This window comes from Grus americana, chromosome 3, assembly GCF_028858705.1.
Source record: "Grus americana isolate bGruAme1 chromosome 3, bGruAme1.mat, whole genome shotgun sequence".
Classification (NCBI taxonomy): domain Eukaryota; kingdom Metazoa; phylum Chordata; class Aves; order Gruiformes; family Gruidae; genus Grus; species Grus americana.
This window is the reverse complement of record NC_072854.1, coordinates 101,193,211-101,220,266: the sequence shown is the minus strand read 5'-3', so window position 1 is coordinate 101,220,266 and position 27,056 is coordinate 101,193,211. Positions and strand designations below refer to the sequence as shown.

Below are 27,056 nucleotides of genomic sequence, written 5' to 3'. Positions count from 1 at the left end.
ATGGTTTGCATTCTAAAATGCAATCAGTTGTGATAATCTTGTTTTTAATAACAGAAAGGAAGGACTAGAGCATCTCCCTCTGATCACAGACATGAGTGAGAGCGAGTTGGATTCACAAGGATCTCGCACTACAAGAGTGGGGTTTATATCACGGTCTCCTGTTGCAACAGGAGGGTTTCTTCACTGAAATGAACCTGAACTTTAGGACAAATAGAAGCTGAATTATGCGCTTTGAGATCACCAAAGGTGACCTTCATAGTGTGAATAGGAACAGCAGGGAGAGAATAGTAACGCTAAGCCACTGATGAGTTACAATCTAGCTACAACATTTTTGAAATGCAGCTGATGTGCTGACCCCAGATGAAGCCAGGACTCCTACAGTAACCACAGCAGCACAGCTACTGAAGCTGCCCCATAAGAAAGCATGCAAGGAAGGGAAGAGAAGGGGAAAAAAACAGTAGCAATTGGAAAATTATTCGTGAAATGCTGGCAAAAGAACAACCACCATTACTACCAAACCCACGTGCATTCTCAAAAAGATGGCAGGTATACACCCATCCCTGTGGGCAGGCATTGTCAGGGGGCCAGCTCCCAGCTGCTGTTGGTACCTAATCAAAAGGTCAGCAGTAAATAATAATAATACAAAAATAATTCTCTGAAGCAATAGTATTTTCTTAGATGCTAAATTATTTATTCCACCGCAGAGCACCATCCAACAGCAGGAGGGGCCTATGGAGTCCCTCCTGCAAATTAAGTGGTCTAATGGTAATACACAAAACAAGTTTAGAGTAAAATATGTAACACTGTGAAAGAAAGGATAGACTAAATAAATAGAAACAGCTTTTCTAGTTACTCAACTGACAGGCAGCTGTCCCCTGCAAACCATAATGTGGAGAATCATCTAATACAATCTTTCCTTCAAAGAAAATGGCCAAAATGCTAAATAGAACAAAATATAGACTTGTATTTTTATTATACCTATATTATTAATATAGAATTTGGAGCAGCTGCTCAGTTTTTCCATGCCAAATCAACCTATCACAGTGGCAGATAAATCCATATACATGGCAATTTACATTCTACTTAAATTACTGAAAGTCAGTGGTTAGCAGCAATTTATATAGCACATGCTTTCAACGGTCCTCTTGTTACTGAAAGACTGCCAGAGAAACCCGATAAAGGTGGTCTGCTTCCACCCTACAGGATCTGTAGTTTTATATTAGGGTAAAAGTTGTGGTGGGTTGACCCTGGCTGGGGGCCAGGTGCCCACCAGAGCTGCTCTCTCACTCCCCTCGTTCACTAGACAGGGGAGAAAAAGTATAACAAAAAGCTTATGGGTCAAGATAAGGACAGGGAGAGATCACTCACTAATTATCATCACGAGCAAAACAGACCGAACTTAGAGAGGGAATTCATCTAATTTATTACTAGGCAAAACAGAGTAGAGGAATGAGAAATAAAATCAAATCTTAAAACACCTCCCCCCACCCCTCCCATCTTCCCGGGCTCAACTTCACTCCCAGCTTCAACCTCCACCCCCCTCAGTTGCACAGGGGGACGGGGAATGGGGGTTATGGTCAGTTCATCACACATTGTCTCTGCCGCTTCTTCCTCCTCAGGGGGAGGACTCCTCTCATCGTTCCCCTGCTCCAGCATGGAGTCCCTCTCACGGGAGACAGTCCTTCACGAACTTCTCCAATGTGAGTCTCTCCCATGGGCTACAGTCCTTCACGAACTGCTTCAGCGTGGTCTTTTCCGTGGGGTGCAGAGCTTCAGGAGCAAACTGCTCCAGCGTGGGTCCCCCACGGGGTCACAAGTCCTGCCAGCAAACCTGCTCTGGCGTGGGCTCCCCTCTTCATGGGTCCACAGGTCCTGCCAGGAGCTTGCTCCAGCATGGGCTTCCCACGGGCCACAGCCTCCTTCGGGTGCCTCCACCTGCTCCGGCGTGGGGTCCTCCACGGGCTGCGGGTGGAATCTCTACACCCCCTCATCCTTCCTCCATGGGCTGCAGGGGGACAGCCTGCTTCACCATGGCCTTCACCACGGGCTGCAGGGGGATCTCTGCTCCGGCGCCTGGAGCTCCTCCTCCCCCTCCATCTGCACTGACCTTGGTGTCTGCAGAGTTTCTTACATCTTCTCACTCCTCTCTCCGGCTGCAAAAGCTCTCTCTCTAAGTGTTTTTCTTCTTCTTAAATATGTTATCACAGAGGCGCTGATTGGCTTGGCCTAGGCCAGCGGTGGGTCTGTCTTGGAGCCGGCTGGCATTGGCTCTATCAGACACAGGGGAAGCTTCTAGCAGCTTCTCACAGAAGCCGCCCCTGTAGCTCCCCTGCTACCAAAACCCTGCCACGCAAACCCATCACAAAGGAAGAGGAACATATGAATGCACACTTCATTGCAAGAGCAATGATGAAGCCAGAGTAAGAACAAAGAAAAACCAACAGAAATTAAAAATGAGAGCTGACATTGTCAATATAAAGATGCTAACAATACCCACAGGATACTAAACTACTATAATAAACTTGTGCTGTAAGAGTATGTGGTAAACAGTGGGCTATCATTTCCTTTTTTTGTCAGAGAAAGAGTGGAGGAAGCTAGAAGGAAATCACCATAGTCTAATACAGATGACATCTTTGATAATTATTTAAAAAATTAAAGTGTCATTTATTCAAAACTAACGTAATAGTCTTACTTAAAATGTCACAGTAGTTCTCATGAGGAAAAAAAGATTTATTTGTCTTTGTTTACAGCTGTAGGCTTTGCATAAATATTCCACAGTAACTGCATTTTAAGCAATTGAGTGGTTTTATATCCAGTATTCTCAAACCTATCAAATATGCTTTTTAAAATGTAAACCTCTATTACACCTGTTTGTACATGTGATACCTACACTCACTTAAAGCACAGACAATTGATGTTAGCTCATCCAGATAATGCATTCGCACTTTTCCAAGGAGTGGGAAACAACTTGGGATTTACAAAAAGACTAGTCATGATCTCTTCTAAGGAATGTAATTTTACATTACACACTTATAAACAGAGAAATCCAGGCAGAAAGAACTTTCCTATGAAATAATTCCCATAATTCAGGGCAAACAGCCCAAGTGTGTGATAGCAATACAGATCCATTTGTTTCCTGGAAAGAAGAACATGATGTAAACTATGTGTGTACACACATATATTTTCTAAACAGAAAACTGACTCAGGATAGACTCAGGATAGCTAATCGTTGTAATGAGCTCCAGAAAATAGGAAAACAATCTAATGCTCTATCGTGCCTCTCCCCAGGCATTCTCCAAGTACAAAAATGTTCCTCAAAACTCATCTTTAATGTTGAAGTGTGGCTGATCTTCAGGTTTAAAGTCTAGATTGGGGCTGCCATCCTCATTCAGAATTCGTCGAGAAGTATAGCCAACAATTGGATATTTGGCCTTATAAACATTATTGAAGATATCATCCAGGGACTTGAGTTCCTCTTCTGTGAGTCCCGTCTAAATGAAATATAGAAATGAAAGTCCTGTCTCAAAGAAATAAAAATACAGATATTTACATGCATTTTTCTTTTTTATTGATTACTGTAAACCTTAGGGTCAGCTTTTGGGTTTACGTTGCAGAGCATGATTAACAAAATAGATAGTATAACCTTTAATTTTATTTTCTTCATTCAAATTCAGCCTTGACAAAACTTTAATATATTCAGGTCAAACAAACCATTAATCTCCCTTCATTTTCCCTGCATAAGTACATCACACCTCAAACAAGCAACAACCCACTGCCAGAGTTAGGATCCACTGCCGTTGTCAGGGACACAGGATACATTAAATCCAGTGACAAAGAAAGTGATTTACTCTATTTGGAAGCATCTTTTTAAACAGCAGGTAATTTCTCCTTTACATGCTTACATAAATGGTATTGATTCCACAGATTAAAAACTTTCCTCTTTAAGGCTGTTAGCACTGCACCTTTCATGAGCAGTAAATACATATCTGTTTTATGTATTTACAGAATATTAATGCATTTTGTTTTTAAATATGTGAATCAATTTAAATAAAGTAATACAAATAATTTAATATTATCATTCATCATCTTGCAAAAGAATAGAACTTTGCAAAACAGAATTAAACTAACAGTCCATTTTCTTACTATATCATGTGTAAGATCTGCTGGATCCAGAGACATCTTTGCAACTCCTCTTGTTGAGTCTTTTCCAACCAAAGCATTGTATGGGGCTCCTTTTCCATAAAATTCTGTCAGATTAAAAAAAAAAAAAATTATCCAGTGATGATCTGACAATGTACAGCCGCTACTTTTCACCAGTCTGTTACACTTGTCAGTGAACTGAAAGCAACAACTCAAGCCTAAGACTTTTCTTTCCAAAACTGACTTTTGATTTGCTGCTTTTTGATAATATATCCCAGTCCTTAAAAAAAACAAAACAGAGGGTGGGGTTATACAACACAACGGTTGAACTCCTATACTGCAGTCTTAAAATTTACCTATAATTTAGGGAGCTGTGCTGTACATTTTCATGAAAGTTTTTTTAGACTCCAGACTTTGCAGTGGTAAGCCTTGTCTAACTTAGGATTTGAAGATGAGCCAACGTGTATGTCCAGACAAGCTGCATTAACAAGCTTAGTACAAACAAAGCAACAAGCCATTAGTTTGCTTATGATGACATTAAGACAAGTGTCCAGGATCCCTATGGTCCCTTCAAACATTTTACAGCAAATCTGGATTATGTAGCAGTTCAAATGAAAACATCCGTAGTTCTTAGGGAAGGCACAAACAGCAAATACAGGTATGAATGATGAGGCAAGAAGCCTCATGAAGTAAGAAAATTTTAAAGGAGAAAAAAATTACTTAGCCCCCTGTGTTCCTTTCAAAATCAGTTAACTCTTCCAAGAGTTTTGACCACACCACTGGGCAGCGTGGGTTGGCAAACACCAGCCAAAAGGAAAAGTTGACGCTGCAGCAATGCTGATACTGTGTAGTGCAATACGGTCGCATCCAGGTTAGCTTTGAACTGGCCAGTTCACGTACCTAGTGCAATAAAATGCTGTAGCCCTGGCTGCCGTGTGGCCTGACCCCACATCTGGCAAGGACTCGGGGGTCTGGGCAGGCGTCCAGCGTTTCTGTTGTCAGTGCCCAAGCTAACGACTATGCTGACTTGTCTGTCTGTGTGTACTGTAATCTCAAACCAGTCTAAGTTCTAGACAAAACCTTAGCAGGGGAGGTGTCAGAGGAGGAAAAATGGATTTTTTTCAAAAAGGAAAAGATACATTCTTTTTGTTGCAATTGAACTGCAGGTTTCTAATACATTGAGAATATTTAAAATAGCATGAAAACAAAGCAGATGGCAGAGGAGAAGCAAACTCACCTTTTCCAGAAGTGACATCAAATACTACTCCCTTCACTGCCAGGTAAATGGGCTGTCCTTCCTGGAAAAAAAGCCATCAATATTTCCTCAACACTTAAGCGCAGGCAAAAGGTAATTAGTTTTAGGTATGAAATCCATACACATTCAGAACACAAGATAATTAAATTCTCTTTTCTATTTTTTCTCGTTTGTGTGTGTATACAAGTATACACGTTATCTCTCTTGAAGATTCTTGTTTGTGTTTTAAACAGTCCCTGAGATTTTTTTTAGGATTTAGGCATATGGAATGAGAGAATCTTTTTAATCTCAACATCACAATCATAGAAGACATGTCCCTCTTGCAAGTCACCTCTTGCCTGCAAGCTTGTCTGCTTGAAGATGATCAACTGCATCTTTCTATTCCTAATGCAGATGGATATAGCCCAAGATAAAAGGGTGTATGGCCAACAGCATTCTTTATTCGATTAAGAGAACAACAGATAAATACATAGACACACACAAATCTGATCTGCTGACATCTGTTTTACTTAATAAGCCAGTGGTTCTGCTTTGTCTTTTATGCATAAGATGTATTTTTAGTCAGATGCTGGTTAGTTTCTTGAAAGCATCTAAAGAAGACCCTGAGAAGGTCAGCCAGTGAGTTTTTCAAAAGAGAAAACAGATGTGTATCAATTTATCATACTGAATGTGAAGTTCTGCTGAGACTTATACATCACAGAAAGCTAAAAACTCTTAAGTTGAAATTGCTTTGTTATTTCTCTAATCTTGTAGGAAGAAAAAAAAGGGGGGTCTAAATACATAGTTTAATGAATTATTGAGAGAAAATTGCTTTGGCTCCAACTTAGGATAATCTGAAATTCACTGGCATGAGTACCTTGTCAAGCAGGCAACTAATAAAATAGGAACGTGCCATCAAATTGTCTGTACGCAACAACAGACCAAACTCAGCAGCTGCCAGCAGGACAAATGAATAGCAGGCTAGCAACACACGAACGCCAAGAAACTTCTCACGAACGCTTAAAAAGCAAGTTATCCCATAATTACTGGGAGGGAGGGAATAGCACAGCAGCAGAGCGCGAGAAAACCAAATTTTAACGTGGTTTCAGGACACTGAGCATCAGGGAAGGTGGCAAGGCTGGGTGCTGTGCTGTGCTGTGCGAGGCCAGGACGCCCCACCGGCCCTGGCCCAGCCCGGGCCCGCGGCTTCAAAGAACCGGCCGGGGAGGCTCGGGGGCCCGAGGCCCCGCCGCGGCTCTGCCTCCCGCCCGCCCCTACCTGCTGCCCGTCGTATCTGGCCAGATCAGGCTCGGTGAAGAGCCGCACGGGAGCCTCGGCCGGCGGCTTGAAGCGGAGCTCCCGCTCGGCCGCGGCCGGCAGGACGCCGAGCAGAGCAGCCAGCAGCACCCGCACCGCGCCGCCCGCCATGCCGCGGAGGACGGACGGCGGCCCCGGCCCGGCCCCGCCTCCAGCTGCCGATGGGGGCGACCCCGGGCCCCGCTCGTCCCCCAGCAACCGGGCCCGCAAGAGGGAGCAGGTTCCTGGCCCGGTGGTTTGGTTAAATAAAAGTACGTGGGACGAGTTTAAGCCAAGGCGCCCATGCACTTAAATTAAATAACTACATGTAAAGTGCCCGGCGCTACTCCATTAGAGGCTCAGGGCTGCAGCTGGGGAGCTCTTTGGTGCGGGATGTGCAGCCAGCACCACAACAGCGTCTAATAAAAGATTCCTCCATTTCCATCCTTCTTCCCTCTGAAGTTTTACATGTTCATTCACAAAATCAGCACGCCTAGGGCAGGCTTTGTCTTTATGACTTAAAAAAACCTAGCAAACTGATATTTTTAGCCTGAGGAAGGACAGAATAAATAGGAAAGTTTCAAATGACGTGATTTCCCCATGCTATAAGTATACCCCAGGGAAACATTCTGGCTTGGCAGAAGAATGAGCCATTTGATGCTTGTAATTCCATAAAGAATTAAGAAAATTAGAAACTTTTTACAATTTAGATAGATATATCCCATCCCTCACTGTAGTGCTGGCAAGTGCGGACCTGAAGGATTTAAAACTTGGATGTTTCATGCTGCGGCACCCAGTCTTCTCAACTACCGTGCTGTAATTCAAATCCCTATTTGGTATCTCTGGTCCTTGTACAGTGTGTTGTGACAGCTGAACAGTTCTGAGAAGGATCTGGACAGTAAACAGGAGATAGAAATGGGTTTGATCTGTGCTTTAAAGATTGTTAGAAACTCTTCTTGCATAAAATCCATGTGTCCACCCTGGAGGACACCTGTTCCATGTTGCCTGAGGTAACACCCTTTTCCACAGGCAGACCAAAGGCAGTTCTGTGCAGTGGTATAAGTGGAGCTGAAGTAGCTAATCCAAAGCAACATCTCCATAGTTCTCTTCTGGATGACACAGGCAGCACAAGATAAGGGAGTGAGGGCATGTCACCACAGTATGGGGGTGACGATCAATGAGCCACGCCACATCCCCATGTGAGGAGCTGGGCCAAGCCTGCAGAGTCAGGGTGTGGGGAATGCTGTGGCCATCTGGGAGCTGACCGCTGCAGGCTGCTACCCAGTGCGGCAAGCAGAGCGTTAGTTCTGTCAAGGTGAAGGTTTACAAGGTTGTTACTGTGATTCTCCTTAAGCAGTGAAGTTTGCCTACACTGCGTAAACAGTAGCTAGGTTTCTGAATGGACTTCCCATCCTGGCTTTCTGTCACGTCCATTTGCTGACTCTACATGCCACAAGAGAGGTGTGAAGTGTCAAGCAGAAAAGAGACCTTTAGTAAGGCTTTGGACAAAACAGCTCCTGAACGCTCCTATTATGTGCGAGAAAGAGCTCTGGCATTTGCCTGGTTGCTCTGCCTGCAAATACCCTGCATGGCTTGTCGCAGAGACCCACACTGCTGGGAAATATGCAAAAGTCTATTTTGTCAGTTTGGTTCAATCACGTTATGGATTTACCTTTTATTCTGAAATTGTTATTTATTAGTGTCTCCCCAGGGGAAGGCTGCAAGTGCTGAATACTAGCCAACATCTGTCTGAAGCGTTACTGATTTGGGGGTAAGTTAGAGCCTGCCTTTGAACCGCAGACATCTGAAAAATGAATAACAAGAACTAAAATATTTTCTTTCTGAAAGGAGAAGTTGTATATTAGGATTGTTGTTGTCAGAGGACTCCAAACCTTGGTTATTAACTTAGTAGGTGTGGGTCTTAGGCACAGGGAAATGATCTACTGAGCAGGGACTCCACTAGAGCATTGCATCTCAATGCAAGCAATGTTGTGCATGCTTTTTCTTGATGATGAAACATTAACAATTACTTCCATGCTGGGGAAGAAAAATAGCTGTGTAGGTATTTGTGGATGGATGGTTCATGAGTCAGCTCTTATGTGGTTTTGGCTTTTACCTTCCTCGAGCACCCCATTGCTACTGCTCCTCTGCTGGCGCAGCATGGGCAGGTCTTTGCAGGAGCCCTGCGCAAGTTTTCTCTGGTTGCCAAGTGAGTCTGTTGTTTTGGTGTTCTGCTAGCAGCCTTGAACAGCAAAAAATAATTTAAAAAGAGAAAGTAATATTGCATGCATCTTGGGGAGAGCTGGCAAAATTGTTTTAAATTGCTTTTCCAATCTAGTTCGGTCTTGCATAGGAGAGTTTGCGTTGTGATGCGTGTGGTGTATAAAAGACTCATTTCCCTGTCACTACACAGCACTCTTCTGTGCTCTCAGCAGAGAGAAACATTCCCTTAACCTCACAAAAAGCCCACTTATGCGTGTGACCAGCAGCCGTGCAGCATTGGACAGCTTTACGCTGCCTACAGCCTGCAACCTCGGCAGAAACTGCTCAGCGAGCTCTGGAAGCTGTAACAAGACCCGACTTCGATGGCGTTGCAAGCCTTCTGGTGCGTTTTAAAGCTCCATCCCCTACAGCCTGGACACGGAAAACGAGGGTAGTTATCGCCGGGGCGGCTGCCGGGTACCCCCCGGCCCCCCAAAGGCCTGCCCGCTGCCTGCCGCTGAGGTGAGCTCCGAGCTCCCCGCTGCCCCGCCCCTTCCCCACACCCGGCACCAACGGTCGCCCGGCAGCCGTTAAAGCGGCTCGCGCCGGACTACGTGTCCCAGCAGTCCCCGCGCCGCTGTGGCGAGGCCGCGGCGCCGGGGCGGGAAGCAGCCGGTCGGCGGGCGGGTAGGGGGTCCCGGCGCCTGCGTGGCCCTGCCCGGGGCAGGGCGGCTCGGCTCGGCTCGGACCGCGGTGTCGCCGTCCCTGCTGGCCCCCGCCGCTCCCAGCCGCCCCCCTGCCGATGCCATGCTAAGATCAGACGTCTCCGCATCCTACCAGGAGGTACGGGGGGACACGGGGCCGGGCTAGTGGGCGGTGGGCCGGGAGGGGCCGGGGCAGTTCTCCGGACGGCGATGTGCGACCCGGGGCTTGCCAAGCGGTCACACTCAATGCTGTCGCCGTGAGCTCGGCTCCGCTCCGGTCTCTGGCTCTCTGGCTCGGTAGGGTCTCGCCGTGAGGCTGTGTGCCTTCACCTGCCTGGTGCTGCCCCTAGCCCCCCCTTCTTACTGCGGGTAACTGGGATGTCAGGTTGCGTCTACGCTCGCTAGAAAGAAATGGGTGTTTCGGGTGCGCTTAATTTCATGTTTTACCTTTAAAAGTGGTTAATATAATCGGGAGCGGTACTTCTAAGTCCATGGGCTAGGTACAGCTGGCCGGTGAGCTCTCTAACTTGGGCTTTTGTAACAAGGAGGTGGTCTGTCGGGTGACTTTGGTACCAGAGCTCTTACGTATGAAACCGAAGGCCACATTCTCATCCTGCCAAGAGCCCGAGGCAGCGGCTATTTGCATATCAATATCCAGGCTCCAGCAACCGGAATTCCTTGCTCGTTCCTATCTCTCGTGCTAGAGATACAAGCTGTTCATGCCAAGTTTGGCAGCGGTGGAGACTTGAAGCAGGTCGCTTTGGTCTGCATCTTGCAGGCGAAAGGAATGCAGATGTTTGCCTTCCTCTGTATGTGATAGGTAGTTGGGGGCTCTGTTTTACTATGTTCTAATTTAGTTTAGTGCTGTCTGTTTAGTTTCAGCTTCTGGTTTTTGTGCCAGGCTAGAAGGCATTGGAAGGTGGTGAATCAGTGGATCAGCAAAAGGCCTGTATGGACAAGTTCCCCTTTTATTTAAGAGTGTTTTATCCCATGATTATCGGGATAAAATTAACTCATGTAAGAGCTTGTATGTAGGGGAGGTACTTGAGAGAGTTAATGAAGTTGCCTTGATGCCTGAAGAATGGACTGGACTATGCACATTACACTTCCACCTTATGTATCAGCCACTACTGACGCTGTTCCATGTCCCAAGCTCTGTGGCACAAGTCTAGATGGTGTGTGACTGCAATGGCTGTGTTTCGATCCCTTCTCTGGCACCTGGGACAGTCTGTGATGGCCCTGCCCCTAGCAGGGATGCTGAAATGTCTGGAACTGCCTCTTCTGAGCTTCTGTTTGTCCAGTGCTTTTCTGTGTGCAGGACTGAAGAGGAACTACTGGGTCACGGACCAGCTCCTGCAGTTATTTCTCACTTAGCTGTCCGTGACAAGCCCAGAGGAATGCTGAACAAAAGTTTGTTTCATGCCCTTCCTGCTCTTGATATCTTATCCTATTGTGAGCTTAACTGCCCTGCAAATTTGTGTTCCTTCTGCATTAGCACCATGCTTCATTCACCTCTTTTATCAAAAATAATGTGCAGGAAGAGCTGGTCTGTGAGGGTGAACACCTGACTTACAAGAGGTGGTCTGACACATCAGCTCAACCTTGCACCTGAGGCAATGTTAGCACTCCTGCTTTTGACTAGCTGTCCTTCACTGGTTTTTATGTGTGAAAAGCTTATGAAACTGCCTTGTGAGCAGAGATAATAAAACATATTCCCATATTGTTTGGGGTTTTGTTTTTGTTTCTAAGGAATGTTGAAAGGTTACATCTTCTGAGTTCTTTTTTCTTTTCTTCTCCTATGTGTTGAAGACTCACTGTAGGTCCTCTTGGGAGGATAAGAAATGTTGCATATTGTATTCTTGTTTAAATTTGTGTTGCGATCTCCTTGCTATCAGGAATAGAATTCGCTTATCTTCTACATAACCTCTGTCAATGAGGTGCCTGTACCCAGGGAACCCTGGCTGAACCAGATAGGCGTGAGAGTCAGCTGAGAAACTGCAGTGAGTTTGTACCTTATGTTAAACTTTTTGGATCAGCTCTGGTATAAGAAATTTGTATGAGTATAATTTGAACTGGCTTCTTAGGTGAGTTAGCTTAACTAGTACAAGAATTTCAGTGAAGACTCTTCTTGTGTCAGAATAGCTTATTTTGGGTCAAGTAAACAAACAGAACTGGTATGTTTCTACAAAAAGGAGCAGAGTGTTAATTTTCCCTTACTTTTTTTTTCAATTATCTTTGTCAAATATCTTCAGCTGGACCCTGGTAAGTCTCCTGCAAATGCAATGTTTAGTTCGTTAGTTACCTGTTCACACCATGGGAAATCATGCTTTATTTATGTGCAAAGCATTTAAAAACAACTGGGTAACTGCTTTCAACTTGCTTTGCCTGGTGGTAGTGAATACAAATACAGCAGGAGGTGATGGAGACGTTACGTCAGACTTAGACGTAAAATGAGTGCACTCTTTCCTAATAAGTGCAAATAATGGTATAATGATGATTTCAATACTGAATTAAAGTTGAATGAAATAAAAGCACTTCCTTATGGATACATGCACGTTACTGTTGGGTGAATTCAGGGTGTAAAGTTTAATAGCATTCGGTATGGCTGCTGCATTAACTGTGCCCCCATGTTCCTTGGAATAGGAACAAAACCAATCTTCCTTACCTAATTACATAGGTGATGCTGAGTGTGTAGCTTGGACAGTTACGGTGCAACACATGATGTGCTGCAAGCTTACTCCCCGGTTTGCTTAATTTGTATGTCAGTTCCTGCCATGAAAGAATTTTGGAAAACATAGAGGAGATAGACTTTTTATATAAAGTCTAATGCTTCACGATCTCATGTGATACCTATCTGATGTGACAAGCTTCTGACTTTGACAGAAGTGTCTTGGCAGTTTGGGCCCAGAGTTCTGAATAGCAAAACAAGAAAACACCTGGTCTCTGCTGTTTTGGAAACACTGGAAGACTAATTGGTTGCATAACCACTAATATATAATAATATGTACAGTGAGCTCAAATAAGTACCAAAAATGTAGAGATGTTTGACTGTAGTCTTGTAATGACCCACCTACCCATGTGGCTGAGACTGCATTTGAGCTACTTGCCCTAATACCTGTCAAAATGCAACTTGCCCTTTATGCACCTCTTTATTAAGAAGCGCTAATGCTCTGTTTGCTGGCATGTGCTGTGGTTTGTTTATGCCTAAAAATATGTTCTTGAGTGACAGAACAAAGTTCCTGCTTATTTCAGAGGGCATTCCCCTAATTGGGGGTTTAAAGTGAGCTGAAGCTGCCAGGGAAACAATTACTTTGATCTTGAAAGAAAAGGTGATGTTATTGTTGAAGCAGCAAGGTAGAAGTAGGTTAAACTTAACGTGCCATCTTTCTCTTTTTTGCAGCATGCAAGTCAATTTTTAGCTGTAGGTCTCCATAAATGTGGCTCTTACCTTGTGAACGAGTGGAACTGATGTTGGGTGCTTTTGGACTGGGGGCATGTTTTTGTGTGTTTGGTTAGTTGGAGCCTCTTTTATTTATACCATAGAAATTCCAGCAATTGCAAGTTGAGAGCATGTTTGGAAATTGAACCACTGTTTTAACTACACAGCTGAGTGAAGATGTGGAGCGAGTATCTGAAAACCCAACAGATGAGAGAGAAGGAGAGATGAAAGTTCATGAAGATTCCAGCTCTGTTATTTTAGCAGGTGAGAACTTTTGACCCAGAAATTACCAATTTTAAGTGCCTGATAAGCTGTTTCTGTGTGTGGGTTTGGTTGGGAGTTTTTATTGCACTTCTGAAAACAAACAAAATGCTAAATTACTTATTTTAAGGAATAAGTGCTGGTGGAAAGCCAAGTGTTTTTACAAGGATTGTGGTGAGAAAATTTGTCATGAACTGTGCTCAGTTAAAGAAGATTCAGCACATCTGGTTCTGAGATAGCTTAGTCTGTCATCTTCCTTTATGTTGTATCTTAACTGGGTTTCAGTGTCAGTGATGGCAGTGCATTGCAGGCAAAGTCCGTGCCAGACTTACGTGAGCAAGGTGTAATATTGAACAGATGTGCTTTTAACCACATGTCAGTTAGACTGTTCAGACCTGCTTTGGGAAGGTGCAGGGCAGTGTTAAGTAGGCTTATTGCAGCTCAGGTGTAGGCATTAAGGGTGAGCAAACCTGAAATGAGTATCCCCTAAATGCTTTGCAGCTGTTCAAGACACACCTTTTTCAATAGTGCAATCTTATGCATATCAATGTCCTGAGTTTCTGGACTGCCATCTCCTGGCAGTGAACTTGGAACAGTGACCATGGACCTTTGTAAGAGGTTATGTGTTCAATAGGATTTACTAAAAGGCTAGTGTTTGCTGTGGTAAGGAACAAACACCAAATCATGCTATTCTAGTTGAAAATCAGACTGTGGCATGGCCTGAGAGGGCCTGTCTCATTAGATTACCCCACACAGAAAAAACAGTGTGAAATATGCCTACTTACCTCCTTTCATATGTTGGGGTTTAATGCTCCTTTTGTGTGTTCAGCTATATATCACTCACAATCAAAACATGACATGTAACTCAAGAGTACATGAACTTTTTTCTTACAAGTATTGCCAAAAGGAATGGTGAATGCAAGTAGTATGGGGAAGGCAGTGTCTGTGTACAAGTGAGACTAGTGTGTAGATCTTCAGAGAATAAGCTTTGAAGGCAAGGATACTGTGAAAGAATTGGGTCGGTCTTCTAGCTGTAATTGGAAGAATCTTTTGGTGAAACTTCTTGGTATACACAAGGAGTTACGAATTAGAGTCCAAAAATGAGAGGGTAACAAATATATAGTGACGTCTACCATAGTGGAGATGCAATGCAGGTAGCTGTGTAAGAGAATTAGAATATTAAATCTCTCTGATGCATAATGCTGAGTGTAGAAGAATTGGTTCACACTGGGAAGGGGGAAAGGAGTTGTTCTTCCAGGAGGAGAGCTTGACTGTCAACAGGCTTTTTTTTCTCATGAACTTTGAACTTTGTTTCTGAGTTGTCCTTCTTGAAAATAAACCTTGTTTCCTGCCTCCCATGTCCTTAAGCATAGTGCCAAATTCAACATGTGAAAGAGAGGCACAATCTCTAGATGATTAGGCCTCATGCTTGAGAAGGAAGCAGCTGACTGATCATCAAAACCAGCTATAGTTGTGTTTTGGTTTTTTAATCAAGCTGAATTTGGGGCTTACTTTCCTCTAAGTGATTGATCTTTAAATGAACACTACATAAAATCAGCCCAAATATCTGTGTTTTAAAGTCCTAATCTATATTCTGTTTGGTTCCAGATAGTGAACTGGGTACCACTGCCCCTTCTTTGCGCTTCAGCAAGACCTGCCTAAAGAATGTCTTTTCAGTAATTCTCCTGTTTATTTATCTGCTGCTCATGGCTGTAGCTGTGTTCCTTGTTTACCAAACCATCAGTGACTTCAGAGAAAAGCTCAAGCACCCAGTGATGTCTGTCTCTTACAAGGAAGTGTCCTTGTATGATGCACCTGGTAAGAGTGGTAACAAACAAAATGGGTTAAGTTGTTGTTCATTCTTTTTACATATTTGGTGTTGATTGTCCAGGGCCCAGAGTGCGTATAATGCTTTGACCCAGGTCTTTTGCTTGCTCTTTTTTAATCTATGTTGTGCTGACTTTGCATGGAAGTCTATTAATATTTTTGGGGAGATTTGGGAGCTTTCATGCCAATATGTCATGAATGACAGTAGCTCCAGAGTGTCGTGCAACATTTGAAAGATAAGATATGTTTGCAGACTCTAGAATGGACCCTCTTTTAGAGAAAGAAGATAATTCCTTATGGAAATATTCCCCAAGCCATATAATTCAAAAGGGTAGCACATAGGATGTGTATCAGGACCTCAGTGCTGCACTGGACAATGAGATGCTGTTGACAGTAAAGAAGGTGAATTTCTCAAACCAACCACAAAATAACCACAATGCCACTTTCTGCTTCTGTTCTACATTGTTTACAACTTGGTATTACATCAGTAGGCAATGAAAATGTGATGTGACTGCAGGGAACAATGTTGGCATAAAAATGTGGTATGGCATCAGGAAACTTTGTTGCAGTTTGCAGGAGGGATTACTCCACAGAAGCATTTTTGGATAGTGAGTTCTATCATTATTCTTTTAAGTTATCCAGTAGCCACTCATAAATAGAGCTATGGTTGCTCAAACAGTTGTATGTCAGCTTCTAATTTAAAAATAACACTTTTGTTTGAAGTGTTACCACACTTTACAAATAAGCAGTAATTGTGGCTGAAAGGTGAGCGTTTCAAATTGATGCCATATTCCTGTAGTTGTTTTTCTGTATGGTCAGTTAGGCTCGGCTCTGTAAGTAGGTCCTTGTGTTTGAACCATATGGGTCTGACTGTAAGAGCAGCATTGGTTTTTTTATGTGAGCTTTTAGTACAGCAACTGGAAGAAAATGTCATTTAAAGAAGCAGAGCAACATATGTATAAATACAAAAGTATGGTCGGGGATCCCTGCTAGATCAGAGAACCTAAATTACCGTAGCCTTTTACTTCATTGCTTTATGCAAGTGATGAGATGGCCAGTTGCAAGCATGGAGCACTGAAGAAAGGGATAAAGCATTTTTAGACTGATATATGCTGGCTGCTTTGATGTCTTGCGTTTTGGCAGACAGGTCATCTTGGTTGTGTGAGTTAATCATATCTAATAACTCAAATAATACTTTTGTTGATAGTTGGTCTAGATTATCTTCATGCAAGTTTGTTTCCAATACTAAATGTGGCATGTGTGGTGTAAAAGGATTCTGGGGTTTGGGCTTTTAATTTACTAGCCTTCTACAACTGAAGTGACTGGTTTTTAATGCATGCTGTTGGTCTGAAACCGTAGATTTATAATACACATGAATTTCCGTACAGGTGAAGTAGTAGCCTGCCTGTCTACCTAGTGGTATAAGTAATTAGGGATGGTAACAGTTAGTACTTGCTTGATGGTTTTGATTTTTATTTTTTTTGTGACGTGTTCAGTGAACAGAAGATGCTAGATGTTCTGAAGAGCATCAAGCCAGTGATCTTTGATCTGTCATGTATAGTATGTACATTATTTTCAATTAAAATTTGACATATGAAATGATGATATCTGAAAACATGCATGTGCTGAAGCTCTACATGTCCCATTTGACTCCTAACTTTACACATTCTTCTCACTCAGGGCCAGAGGGACTGATGTATTAGCTGTTGGCTTGTGGGAAGACTAGGGAAACTCTGTAACTTCTGTCAACCTTGAATTGTAACAGAACAGGAACCTTGATGTATTTAACATGTTGCGGGGATTCTGTCCTGATGCAGTTGGCACTTTTGTCCTGCTTCAGAAAAATGCTGAAGTGTTTTAATTTGATTGTTTTGCTGGATCTTGAGGATAGCTCAGTATACTGTGGGATTAAATCCCAGGATGAAAATCTATACACTTGGGAAAGAAATAGCCTCTCTTCAATGGTTTGTTTGTTTTCCCCTCCCAAAACAGGTATTGCCTTTTATCCAGGCAAGGCTCAGCTGCTTAGCTGCAAGCATCACTACTATGATCACATTCCGCCTCTGATAAATCCAGGTCAGCCAGGAGATATAGAGTGCACCACTCGGAGAATCAACTACACAGACCCTTTTACTAATCAAACTATGGTAATAATAATATAATTGAGCAAACTTATTCAGTGGGGATTTTCTGCTCGTAATGGTATTTGAAAGTAAAAATATCTAGTAAATGCTACAAAAAATCCTTGCTTCTAGGTTGTTTTTTTTTCCCAAGCCATCTGTCCTTTTTCTTTTTAGAAATGTAAAAGACCCCAGTCACTATGTATATGTGTTATGGAGGATCAGCTGTCATGTGGGTGTGTGCAGCATGAAAACCTGAATGGGACAAAATAAGTAATTTTTAACAATGAAACTGTTGCTTCATTCTTCTCCTAAATGAACTGGCAAGCATACTCCTTGATACAGTAAATCTAGCTTTGATTGAAAGCAGTAGCAGTTATTCTATTAAAGCAGGATAGCTTATCTCTTTTTGTATGTTTGCTGGGAATTACATAATATTTTTGTCATACTTGGAAAAATCTTAACTGGGCACCAAGTGTTTCATTACACTGAAATGCTGTGAGCTAATAAGATGGGTACATTGAGTGATTGTCTTAAATTGCCCTTAAAAATGCAGGGAATCTAGCTTCTGTATAAATTTCACAAAATAAAGTAGTAACTATGTATCTGAAGTGATTGCTCAGATAGTTTGTTTGTTCATGTTTAGTTTCCTTAAAAACAATCTGGGGACCCGTTTGGTCAGCTTTTTTCTTTCATGTTTTGCCTTTTGTCTAGTCACCACTTCTTTCTGGGAAGCAGCTCCTTAGTATATTTGAAAGTAATATTCTAGGTGCAAGTCTAGTTTAATTTCTGCCGCTAATATGCTCTTTTTGTGTGTTTTAACAAACTAAGAACCTGCATTTTATGTTGCATGGCAGATTCATTTAGAAGCTTGCTGATCCAATAGTCTCTAGTCCTAGTTGAATGGAGAGGCACTGAGACAGAGACCTCTGAACCATGTAGAGCCGTGTTCGAATTGGCCAAGTCCTTTTGCAGGCAGCAGCTTGCTGTTCAATATAATGCCTGCACTACTTCAAGTTGTATTGTGCTTGCTAGCATTTTTGTGGCTTTTTATCTTTCTTTTGCCTTTCAGCAGCTTACTTGAGGTGCTGAGGGCTGTGAAGCTGTTCTTCTTTCTCAAGGTTAAGACTGATGTTGTCCACAACAGACTCCAAATTAGCTTGTTTCATGTCAAGAGCTTAAAGTTCCTAGACTTTAATGCTCAAACCAGTTTTGACAGACCTTCTGCAGAAGGCAGGCTGCAGGGGCTTGGCTGGTAATTCCACATGAACCCAAAGGACTATGATAGAACTAAAACAGATTTCTGAGGAAAACACTAAGTCTTGATGTAAAGACTTTATTTTTAAACTAAAAGGAGGGATTCAGTTGGCATTCTTGTTAGATATTTTAATAGGCATATACTTTGTAACAGCCAAGAAAGTCTTGGTGTGTATTAAATTTCTATAGAGTAAATTCATGAACAGGAAATGAGGATTCGTCTGCTACTCTCGCCATCTCTCTGTTCGCTTACAGAAGTATGCTTTGGTTGTTCAAGGCCCTCGTGATGTGAAGAAAAAGGAACTGGTGTTTTTGCAGTTTCATTTAAATGAAACAGAACAAGATTTTAGTGCCATTGACTACCTTCTCTTTTCCTCTTTCGAAGAGTTCATCAACAGGTATGTAAAGGGATGAGCCTAACTGCTTTGAATGTGCTATGTCAATACTAGTGCATGTATGGCTTTTTTAGTAAAAATCAGACAGGCTTTTATAACTTTTGTAACATTTAGTTTATGTTGATACTCTCATGTCTTAGATTTCTAAACTTGCTTTTTAGAAAATGAATTGAGGAATTTTTCAGTGACAAAAAACTACCCTTCAGCTATGTTTCAGCCATTTGTTGCTGCATTTACTGAAAGCTTGAAGTTTGTGCTGACTTACCGCTGTGTGCTGCTGAAGGGTGATCAGGAAGTGTGCTGTCCTGGGCTGTGTGCTCAGGAAGTGCACTGAGACCACTAATGTTTCTGTGATTTTTTTTTTTTTTTTTTAGCAATTACTATAAAGATCAGATCCCTAGGATTGATTTGTTGTGATTTTGTTGTATTACTCACTTTATGTGAGATTCTACAGAATGCTGTAATGTCATAGATGGTTTTCAAAATTGCTTTGTATTAGTTTGACATTGGTGCCATTGGAGTGACTGATCAACCCTCTTCTAATTTTAGTAGGAGTGGAATTAATCCTGTCTTGAACTTTCTTGAAAACCCCACCCTTTTTCCCACCTTGTGAGAATAAATTCCATACTTAATTGTTTAGTTGTTGTTTTTATTTAAATTCAAGTCCTTTTCTCTGTGATCCAGATTAAAAGTTAGACAAGAGATATTAGTCACGATGAGACCCAATAGAAAGCTTTAATTTGCTAATGGTCAGATGCAGAGTGAAAAAGGGATAAAGGGTAAAGGGCATACGCAGAACAAAATCAGGTGAGGGAGGGGAAGAACAGATTTTTTCCTAATGAAGCATTCTTGAAGGCTTGGACACGATCATACTGGTGCTTTTCAGATAGTGAAGACTAAAAGTGTTCACTCGCAGTATCTCTGGCCAAAGACCAATTATCTTAATTTGCTTTTTACAAAGCATTTCTACTTCAGTGAAGGAGAGTTCTCAAGTCATTAAGTACTTTCTGTAATTGTACTAAAACACTTCATAAAATGCCAATGTTCTGAGTATTTTAGGCATTGGTATTTTAGGGTGAGAAAATACCAGTTAAGAGTAGTGATGTAGAAGATGCTATTTGTTCCTTCTGTGTTGATTTTCTCAGTTTTTCTGTGACTCATGCCGCAGTTAGCTGTATGTACAGCGGGACCGATTCCAGCAAGGTGCGCAGCTGTTGCGTACTTCAAGACACAAGCGCTGAGACCACCCCCTGTGAAACAGAGCAGGAGGAGCAGTTGTGCTGCATCTGGTTCCTGTCTCTTTGCAGAATGAGCCAACTTACTAAGACACAACTTGGTCTATGCATACTCAAGTCTTGGAAGCCACGTTTCTGTTCCTATTGTGTCAATTTGCAGATAAGCCATTTTAAAGAGCTATTTCTGCCCAAGTTAAAACATGTATGTCCTACTTAAGCTGGCAGTATTTCTGCAAGCAGGGTGCAAGTCTGCATGCTGGCGTCACAAATGCTTGTGCCATGTGTTGTGAGAAGGTGGATTAGGTGAGCAAAGCAACAAGAAGTAGTATTGCAAAGGTCCTAGCTTGAAGGCTGTGTCTGTGCCAGTGTAGGTGAATCCGTAACAATCATCTGTAAGCTGCCTGGGAGAAACATGGATCACAACCCGCTGCCTCCAGGTTTGCCAGGTCAAACTGGTTACATGGCAGAATTGATCCCCAAAGAGATGGGGAAGTGTCTCTTTCTTCCTAGACAAGCTGCCTTGTCTTGGTGTTGGAAGGTACTGGAACTGAAGCTGGAGAGTGAAGGCTGAGCCTGGCTTATGTTTGGAGCAAAGTGAAATGGTGGTGTCTGTCTGGGGATGCATCCTTTGTGCAGGTAGTAGGAATGTGAATTAAAACTGGTTTTGAACTAGCCCAAACAACAGCAGAATTGGCAAAAGGTATGTAGGCCTTTAAACTTAAATGATCTACCTGTCTAGGTGAAATACAGTAAGAGAACCAGTTGTGTGCAAGAGGCCAGTAGTGTCTTTTATAGCATCTTCCAAAGCTTGGTACAAATTGTATGGCTTGTCTTGCTCAGTAGTGTGTATTGCTGTCCTGGCATCCCGGGGCATGAACTGAACAGGCTCAGGGCAGGTTGAAAGTTTTTGTTTTCTCCTGACTATCAAGTGCATGTGAAACCACATGCATATGCCGAATGTACTTGTTCTGTCCAACATCCAGCAGAAGAGAAAATAGAAATGATTTCTGGTTCATGAGCAGATGCTAAATTTAGTTGCTGAGAAGTCTGGACTAAGATATCTGTTGTGTGTCCTTCCATACGGCCTCTAAAAACTTCAATTACTGGCTGTTAACTACTTTTCCTGACAAAGTGTTTCACTTACTGGTTATGAGAGCATATTATTAGCACTGTGAACAGCAATTCATGTAAAGTGTTATCAAAGATATATGCTAAAACTCATGAGATACCATAATTACCTTTAGCATTTTTTCCTATGGCTGCAAACAGTGTAGGTTGGGCTGGGCAGGCAGACTGCTGTAAAATATTTGCAGGGTATTTCATCATCTTAAATCACAATCCAAAACTCCTTGAAATTGATGAGAAGAATCCTGCTGTATCTACACCACAGTTTCTGTGTAGACAGTATTATGCACAGCTCCCTTTTGCTTCAAACAGCAATAAATGTATCAGTGGAGGCTGCTGCATAAGCAATGATAAAAATGGCATCTAGGCGTGTGTCTTTAAGGGTTTTTTGAGGCATAGCAAGTGGTGAGGACTCAAGTAAGGTCCAGTTGTTTCTGTCAAGGGTTTTATTCTCTGCAGCTCTTCTGTTTAAAATTGGATCAACAGACTACATGAAACTGGCACTGCTTGCTAGTTTTGTTCTGGCCTTCACAGAACACTGCTGAACTGTATGCTATTGTTGGCCTGTGAGTTGGATGGATACTGCTGCTGGTTTTTTCTTTTTTTTCTAGACAGTAGCAGCTGCTGTCTGTTACCATATTAATTGGAGGGAAGGAAATAATGAAACCCTTGCAAATAGCCAGAAAAAGTGTAGCTAAAAATACAAGTTCCTTTCCTGAACTGTCATTAGTATAATACACGGGTTTAAGAAGAAAATCCTCTGAACATGTTACTGACAAACTATTGTTAGCATAGCATGTAAAATAACTTACGGTCATGTGAGATGATGAATACCAGTCTGAACAGGTCAGAGATTATTTTAGGGTCTAAACAGCGCTCCATGTTCCTGTCTCTGGTCTGGATTGCTGTGTGCAGAGAAATAAATTAAACCATAGAAGGGTTGAGACTTTTGGTACCGTGCCATCTGACCCTTTACTAGATCCCATGGCTGGCTGATTTTCCCAGTCTAGGGGAAAGCAAAAGCAATAAACACGAATTGGGTTTGACCCATCTGTGGTTTTGGTGCTTGCTGTTGTGTTGGAATTGCTGGTGGGACATCCTAAGCTGCCTCTGGCTCTTGTGGGTTGGTCCATAGAGATCGGTGTTAGAATGATCCACTGCAGAGCTATAGCCCAGTCCAGACTTAGGTTAGTGACAGCCACAGCTGGGACAAATACAGTCTCTTGTGGTCTGATGTTGATCAGTCTGTGGCTACCAGAAAGTGCTGGCTTTGTAGCTCACCCGAGTGAGAGTGGCCTCTTGCACTTTTCTTTCTCTGCTGTAATGTAGGAATTTCTGCAGGGTCTTGAGGTACCGTTAATATCTTGGGAGAGCCTGGTGCACAGTATTCCAGGAATCTTACCATACATCTAAAGGACAGTGTAATAGGTAGAAAAACTTACTGACCAGGGAAAAAAAAGTGCTGCCTTTGCAGGTTGTTTGTCTTTGGGGTGAAGAGAGAATTAAAAGAAACGGTCTGGAGAATTGTTCTTCAGATTAAAATCCCTTGCCTGCCTTGTGTTCTCGTAGTTGTGTGTGATTTTCAAGCTGTGTTATTAGCACTCTACTATTGCTTGTGCCTCTTAACTCTGCTCCCCTGCCCCCCCTGACTCTGTGGCAGTGGTCTGGATTATGGGCACATGCAAGGAGATGCCTTCTCAGATCGCTTCTCCTAAGATATTATTAATCTTTCAAGCCTACGATTACTGTCGAAGGCAAAGTATACTACTACTGTCTGCTCACCATGTAAGTTGTGGCTGTAATGTTCAGCTCTGTGTCATAACTTCCAGCCTCAATTTTCCATATTGGTTTGGAAAGCTTTTCTAGGACACTGTATTTAGTCATGCATTAGGCATGTGACTGGCTGGTGGAGTGCTAGGTATGTATGCTCCTCTGAGTGGCAAAGCACTGTGCTCTTCTGTACTGTCCCATCAGCTGCTGCTGTACCTGCTTTTACCGACGGGGGAAATCATCATCAGATTAGGTCTCCCCATGTCATTGGTTTGTATGGTGAGGAGCAGTCAGGCAGTGGGCTTGTTGTGATGCTTTATTCCATGTCTTCCTTGTGAGGGTTAGAGACATGCACTGCCATCCTGTTGGGATCACTAAATAAGATGCTAATGTCACAAATCCTTAAAGATATTCTTAGCCTGCTAAAACACTCCTGGAACATCATCTGTCTTGACGGGCAAAGTGTATTAGTTTTTCTTTCCAGAAACGCTTCTCTTTTCTGTTTGTATGCACAATGGAGTTCTGTGTTTGAGCCTGTCACCTGAAGCCCTGACTTGAGAGCAACGGCTTTGCTAGGTTTTGCTTTCCTATGAATGTGTGCATGTTCATGTACTAAGCCTGAGTGGGCAGTGTAGTAGAGTAGCCATCAGCATGATACTCTTTTTGTCCGTGCTCTTGCTGCCTTGTAGACAAGACATCTTGGTTTGCAGGAAGGAGCCCTAGTTCTGAAAACTAAGGAAAATTACAGAAAAAGTGCAAATCTACTCCAGTGCTGGTACAGGACATGTCTTCCTGATTGGTCTGTTCTTTGGGATGAGAGCTTCCTTCTTCAGCTCAGCTTTTCTTCCTCACTTCTCTGCATCTTACTTTGAAAGACCAAAATACCTTAATCTCCCAACAGACCTAGCCATGCACACCGTTTGCCGTATGAGCAAAATACACTCTTTCTCTTTGTTTAGGAAGATGGATTTAATCTGAGTCAAAATCCTTTCCCCTGTCTCAAGGACCAGCACACACATCTCTGCAACCTGAAATCTATCTTTAGTAAAAATCAGCAGTCTGTGCTTTAACGATTCATGATTCATCACAGTGGTTTACTGTTTAATCTCAAATGAAACCTTGCTGAAAAAGCAGCTGCAGGGCCAGACTTACTTCATGGAGATGATGTGAAAGTGGCTAAAATCACAGTTCTGAGGAGCTCCAAGTAAATAGCACAGTTAATACACTGTGTCCTCTGCAGTTGATAGAGACAGGATGGTGACCAGGTATGCCTTAGAGCTGCCTCTTTACTACTTGCAGCATGAGGGGTATTGGAAGCCTTAAAATGTCTTAGTCACAGTATTAAAAAAAAGAAAAGAAATAGACACAAAGCAATCCTGCTGTTCTGGGGTTATAAATATCTGGATGGCATATTGGGAAAACAGGCTCCCATCTGCAATAACATACCTTACACCAAAGGTATGGTGTTCCCAAAATAATAGGAATACACTAAATGTAAATTTCAAAGCATTTTAAGCATGCCTGCATTGCAACAAATTCATTTGTGTCTCAGAAATGGAGTGAAGCAGCCTGCCCTGCCTGTGGGCTGTTCCTTCCATCTCATGCTTCCTGATATTGTGGCGAGTTGTTCCTGGGGTCCTGGCTCTGCTCCTTTCTGTCCCAAAGATGACAGATGAGCAGGATGAAGCTCACCTGTAAAGTAGAACAATCCCTAGGGGCAGGCAGAACTTGGGTGGTGGGGCACCAGGTAAGTCTTCTGCGGTTAAGAACACATGAGTGCAAGCACTACTATTAATCAAAGCATGACAACTCACAATGTTTCAGGTATACTGAATTTTAGCAGTTGAAATATAAAAGGAATTGTGAACACACTTTGAAGTGCCTGTAGGTCTGATTTTTCCTGCCTACAGTGGTCAGATACTGCTCGTGAGTTTGGTCAGTAAGGTAACAGTCTTTTTCCTTTAGTCCAGAAAAAGCAGAATTCATGAAGGATTGTGAAAGTTCATACTCCAGCTGGAAGTTTTCCGGAGGCTTTCGAACTTGGGTCAAGATGTCCTTGGTGAAAACAAAAGAAGAAGATGGTAGTGAGACTGTTGAATTCAAACAAGAGGTAAAAATAAATTCTAAAGAAATCCTCAGGAAGAGGTTTTTTAGGACCTCTTAGTTTATTAAGAACTAGTTACTGCCATGGTTTTAATAACTGGCCAACATAACCAGTTGGGGCAAATGGCAGTATGAGGTGGAAGGAGGGTGAGTGGGTTAGTTAAGTAATTGAAACATCAGGAGCTTGTCTTTTGTTTCACTGCACCCGTTACACCACTTGTCACTGAGCAGTTTTGGCTGTACAGTTACTTGCATTCTGTCTTAGCATGGAGAGGTTCTGTAAAAGCATAAATGTCTTTATGTGCACAGCTGTTGGTGTGGCCTTGTGACACATCTCAGGAAAACCCAGGCCTTGAGTGTGTTCTAAGGGACAGCTGTAGCCTGAGGTTAAGGGTCTGAAGAGACCCACACAGAAATATTAGCACAGCTACCCTTAGTTCAGTCGAGGGGGACAATTGCCAAAGGAATTATCTAAATAATGGCTAGTATTGGAAAGAGGTATGGTTTAGGTTACCGCAAGGACTAATGTTAGGATGAACAGGTAAACATAAGCCTTGTATCCTTTGTAGCATTCTCATGTCTGCTTTTTGTTTGGTTTTGGGATTTTTAGCTGTTGAATATCCTTGGAAACATGGAGTAACTTAACTTCTTGCATCATTTAAAACTAGAAAATATGCAGGTGGAAGATGCAAACTTAGCTAGAGATGAAATGAGTTTGAACAGAACAGGAATGAAAGTCATACTGATGGACAGGAGACTAATTGTGTTTGGAGTTTATCTTGTTCCCAGTGTTGGTTGGGGAGAGAGAGTCTCATTGGTGATGAGATCAGAATTGTAAGAGCAGTCCTTTTCAGAGAGCATGTGTTTCAGAGACAACACTGTCTCTTAGTCTGTGGTACACTATTTGGGGAGGTTGAAATGAAAGACAAACTGAAGATTCTGCATCTTTAATTTGCACAGTTAGGGCCTTATGTGGCAAAGCCTCAAGGGAAGAGCAGAGCTGTGACTAAGGTGAGTGCCCTCCTGCTCCACGGGAGGAGGACAGGAGGCAAAGCCCAAACTCGTCCCAAACTAGTGCCTTAGTTGAGAGAAGAGGAAAGGAGGCACCAGTTGGTGCTGCCATGTAAGCACTAACAGCAGATGTCTGTCTGCCCTTCATCGCTTACAGCTCTGTATCACTTACCTAGTGTAGGGTTTTTAAGTCCTCCTTTTTGTGCCCAAATCTAATGTGTCACAAAGCAGAAACAAAAAGCTGACAAGAAAAAGCTGAGCTTTTTGTGACTATCAGCATCCATTTAGCCCAGCAGTTACGGATTCTCTGATCATCTAGTTAGGTGAACACTGTGCTAGTTTTCTTGGTTTTGTGGGATGGTTTGGGTTTTTTAAATAAAACCTAGGAAATGGGAATTGGTACCAATGTGAATTTTGGGTTTCAGATCCCTATCAATACAGTAGAAGCTGAAATAGCTCAGACATAAATCGCACTTGCTTTGTTTGACAGTACGACATCATCTGCTCAAATTGCATACGGAAGTCTGTTAGCCTTTTAATTCTAAAACTGGGAGACAGCATACAGGAAGGATGGATACAAGTATTAGGTCAAATAGCACAGTCAGTCTGCTAACTAGGCCAATAGTCATTACTTTGTCTTTTCTTCCTTTCCCATTGCCTTCATTTTGCTTTGGGTACTGTTTCTTTCCTGGGGTGCAGTTTTCTTGACTCAGTGTAGTTGGGGTGATGGTATGCTGCAATAATTAAAGGAGCTGTAGATATATAGGGTATGGCTGCAGCAAAGGTGTTTGATCAGAAGACACGAGGTGGTGAAGCTCCCATATGCTCTGAATGGACAGATCCAGTGTTCTAGCTCCTGCTTCTATGTGTTTGCAGCCTAAAATCGAGTCAGTGCAGGGTGAGTGGAGACTGATAGAAATCTTGAAGTATTTGTAAA

The 27,056-nt window shown here is 42.6% G+C and overlaps 2 protein-coding genes across 14 annotated transcripts in view; one reads left to right on the top strand and one right to left on the bottom strand.

Moving 5' to 3' along the window:
* The window catches only part of PACC1 (proton activated chloride channel 1), a 93,470-nt gene that overhangs the window by 63,429 nt on the left and 2,985 nt on the right, over positions 1-27,056 (top strand). For 6 of the 13 annotated variants that reach the window (XM_054822999.1, XM_054823000.1, XM_054822996.1 and 3 more), the window contains 6 exons: positions 8,371-8,441; positions 13,120-13,279; positions 14,885-15,094; positions 17,096-17,250; positions 18,736-18,878; positions 24,971-25,115. In XM_054822999.1, the coding sequence (XP_054678974.1) occupies positions 13,240-13,279; positions 14,885-15,094; positions 17,096-17,250; positions 18,736-18,878; positions 24,971-25,115 (693 nt within the window). In that variant the 5' untranslated portion in view covers positions 8,371-8,441; positions 13,120-13,239. Of the gene's footprint in view, positions 1-8,370; positions 8,442-9,437; positions 9,716-13,119; positions 13,280-14,884; positions 15,095-17,095; positions 17,251-18,735; positions 18,879-24,970; positions 25,116-27,056 lie in introns of those variants that run through there. The other 7 variants (XM_054822998.1, XM_054822993.1, XM_054823001.1 and 4 more) reach the window with 6 other exon arrangements.
* Positions 1,403-7,431, bottom strand: NENF (neudesin neurotrophic factor). The gene is made up of 4 exons (XM_054823004.1): positions 6,653-7,431; positions 5,378-5,438; positions 4,144-4,247; positions 1,403-3,491 (listed from the first exon to the last, which is right to left on the bottom strand). Exons 1-4 carry the CDS (start codon positions 6,800-6,802, stop codon positions 3,315-3,317), a joined length of 492 nt encoding a protein of 163 aa, XP_054678979.1. The 5' UTR covers positions 6,803-7,431; the 3' UTR covers positions 1,403-3,314.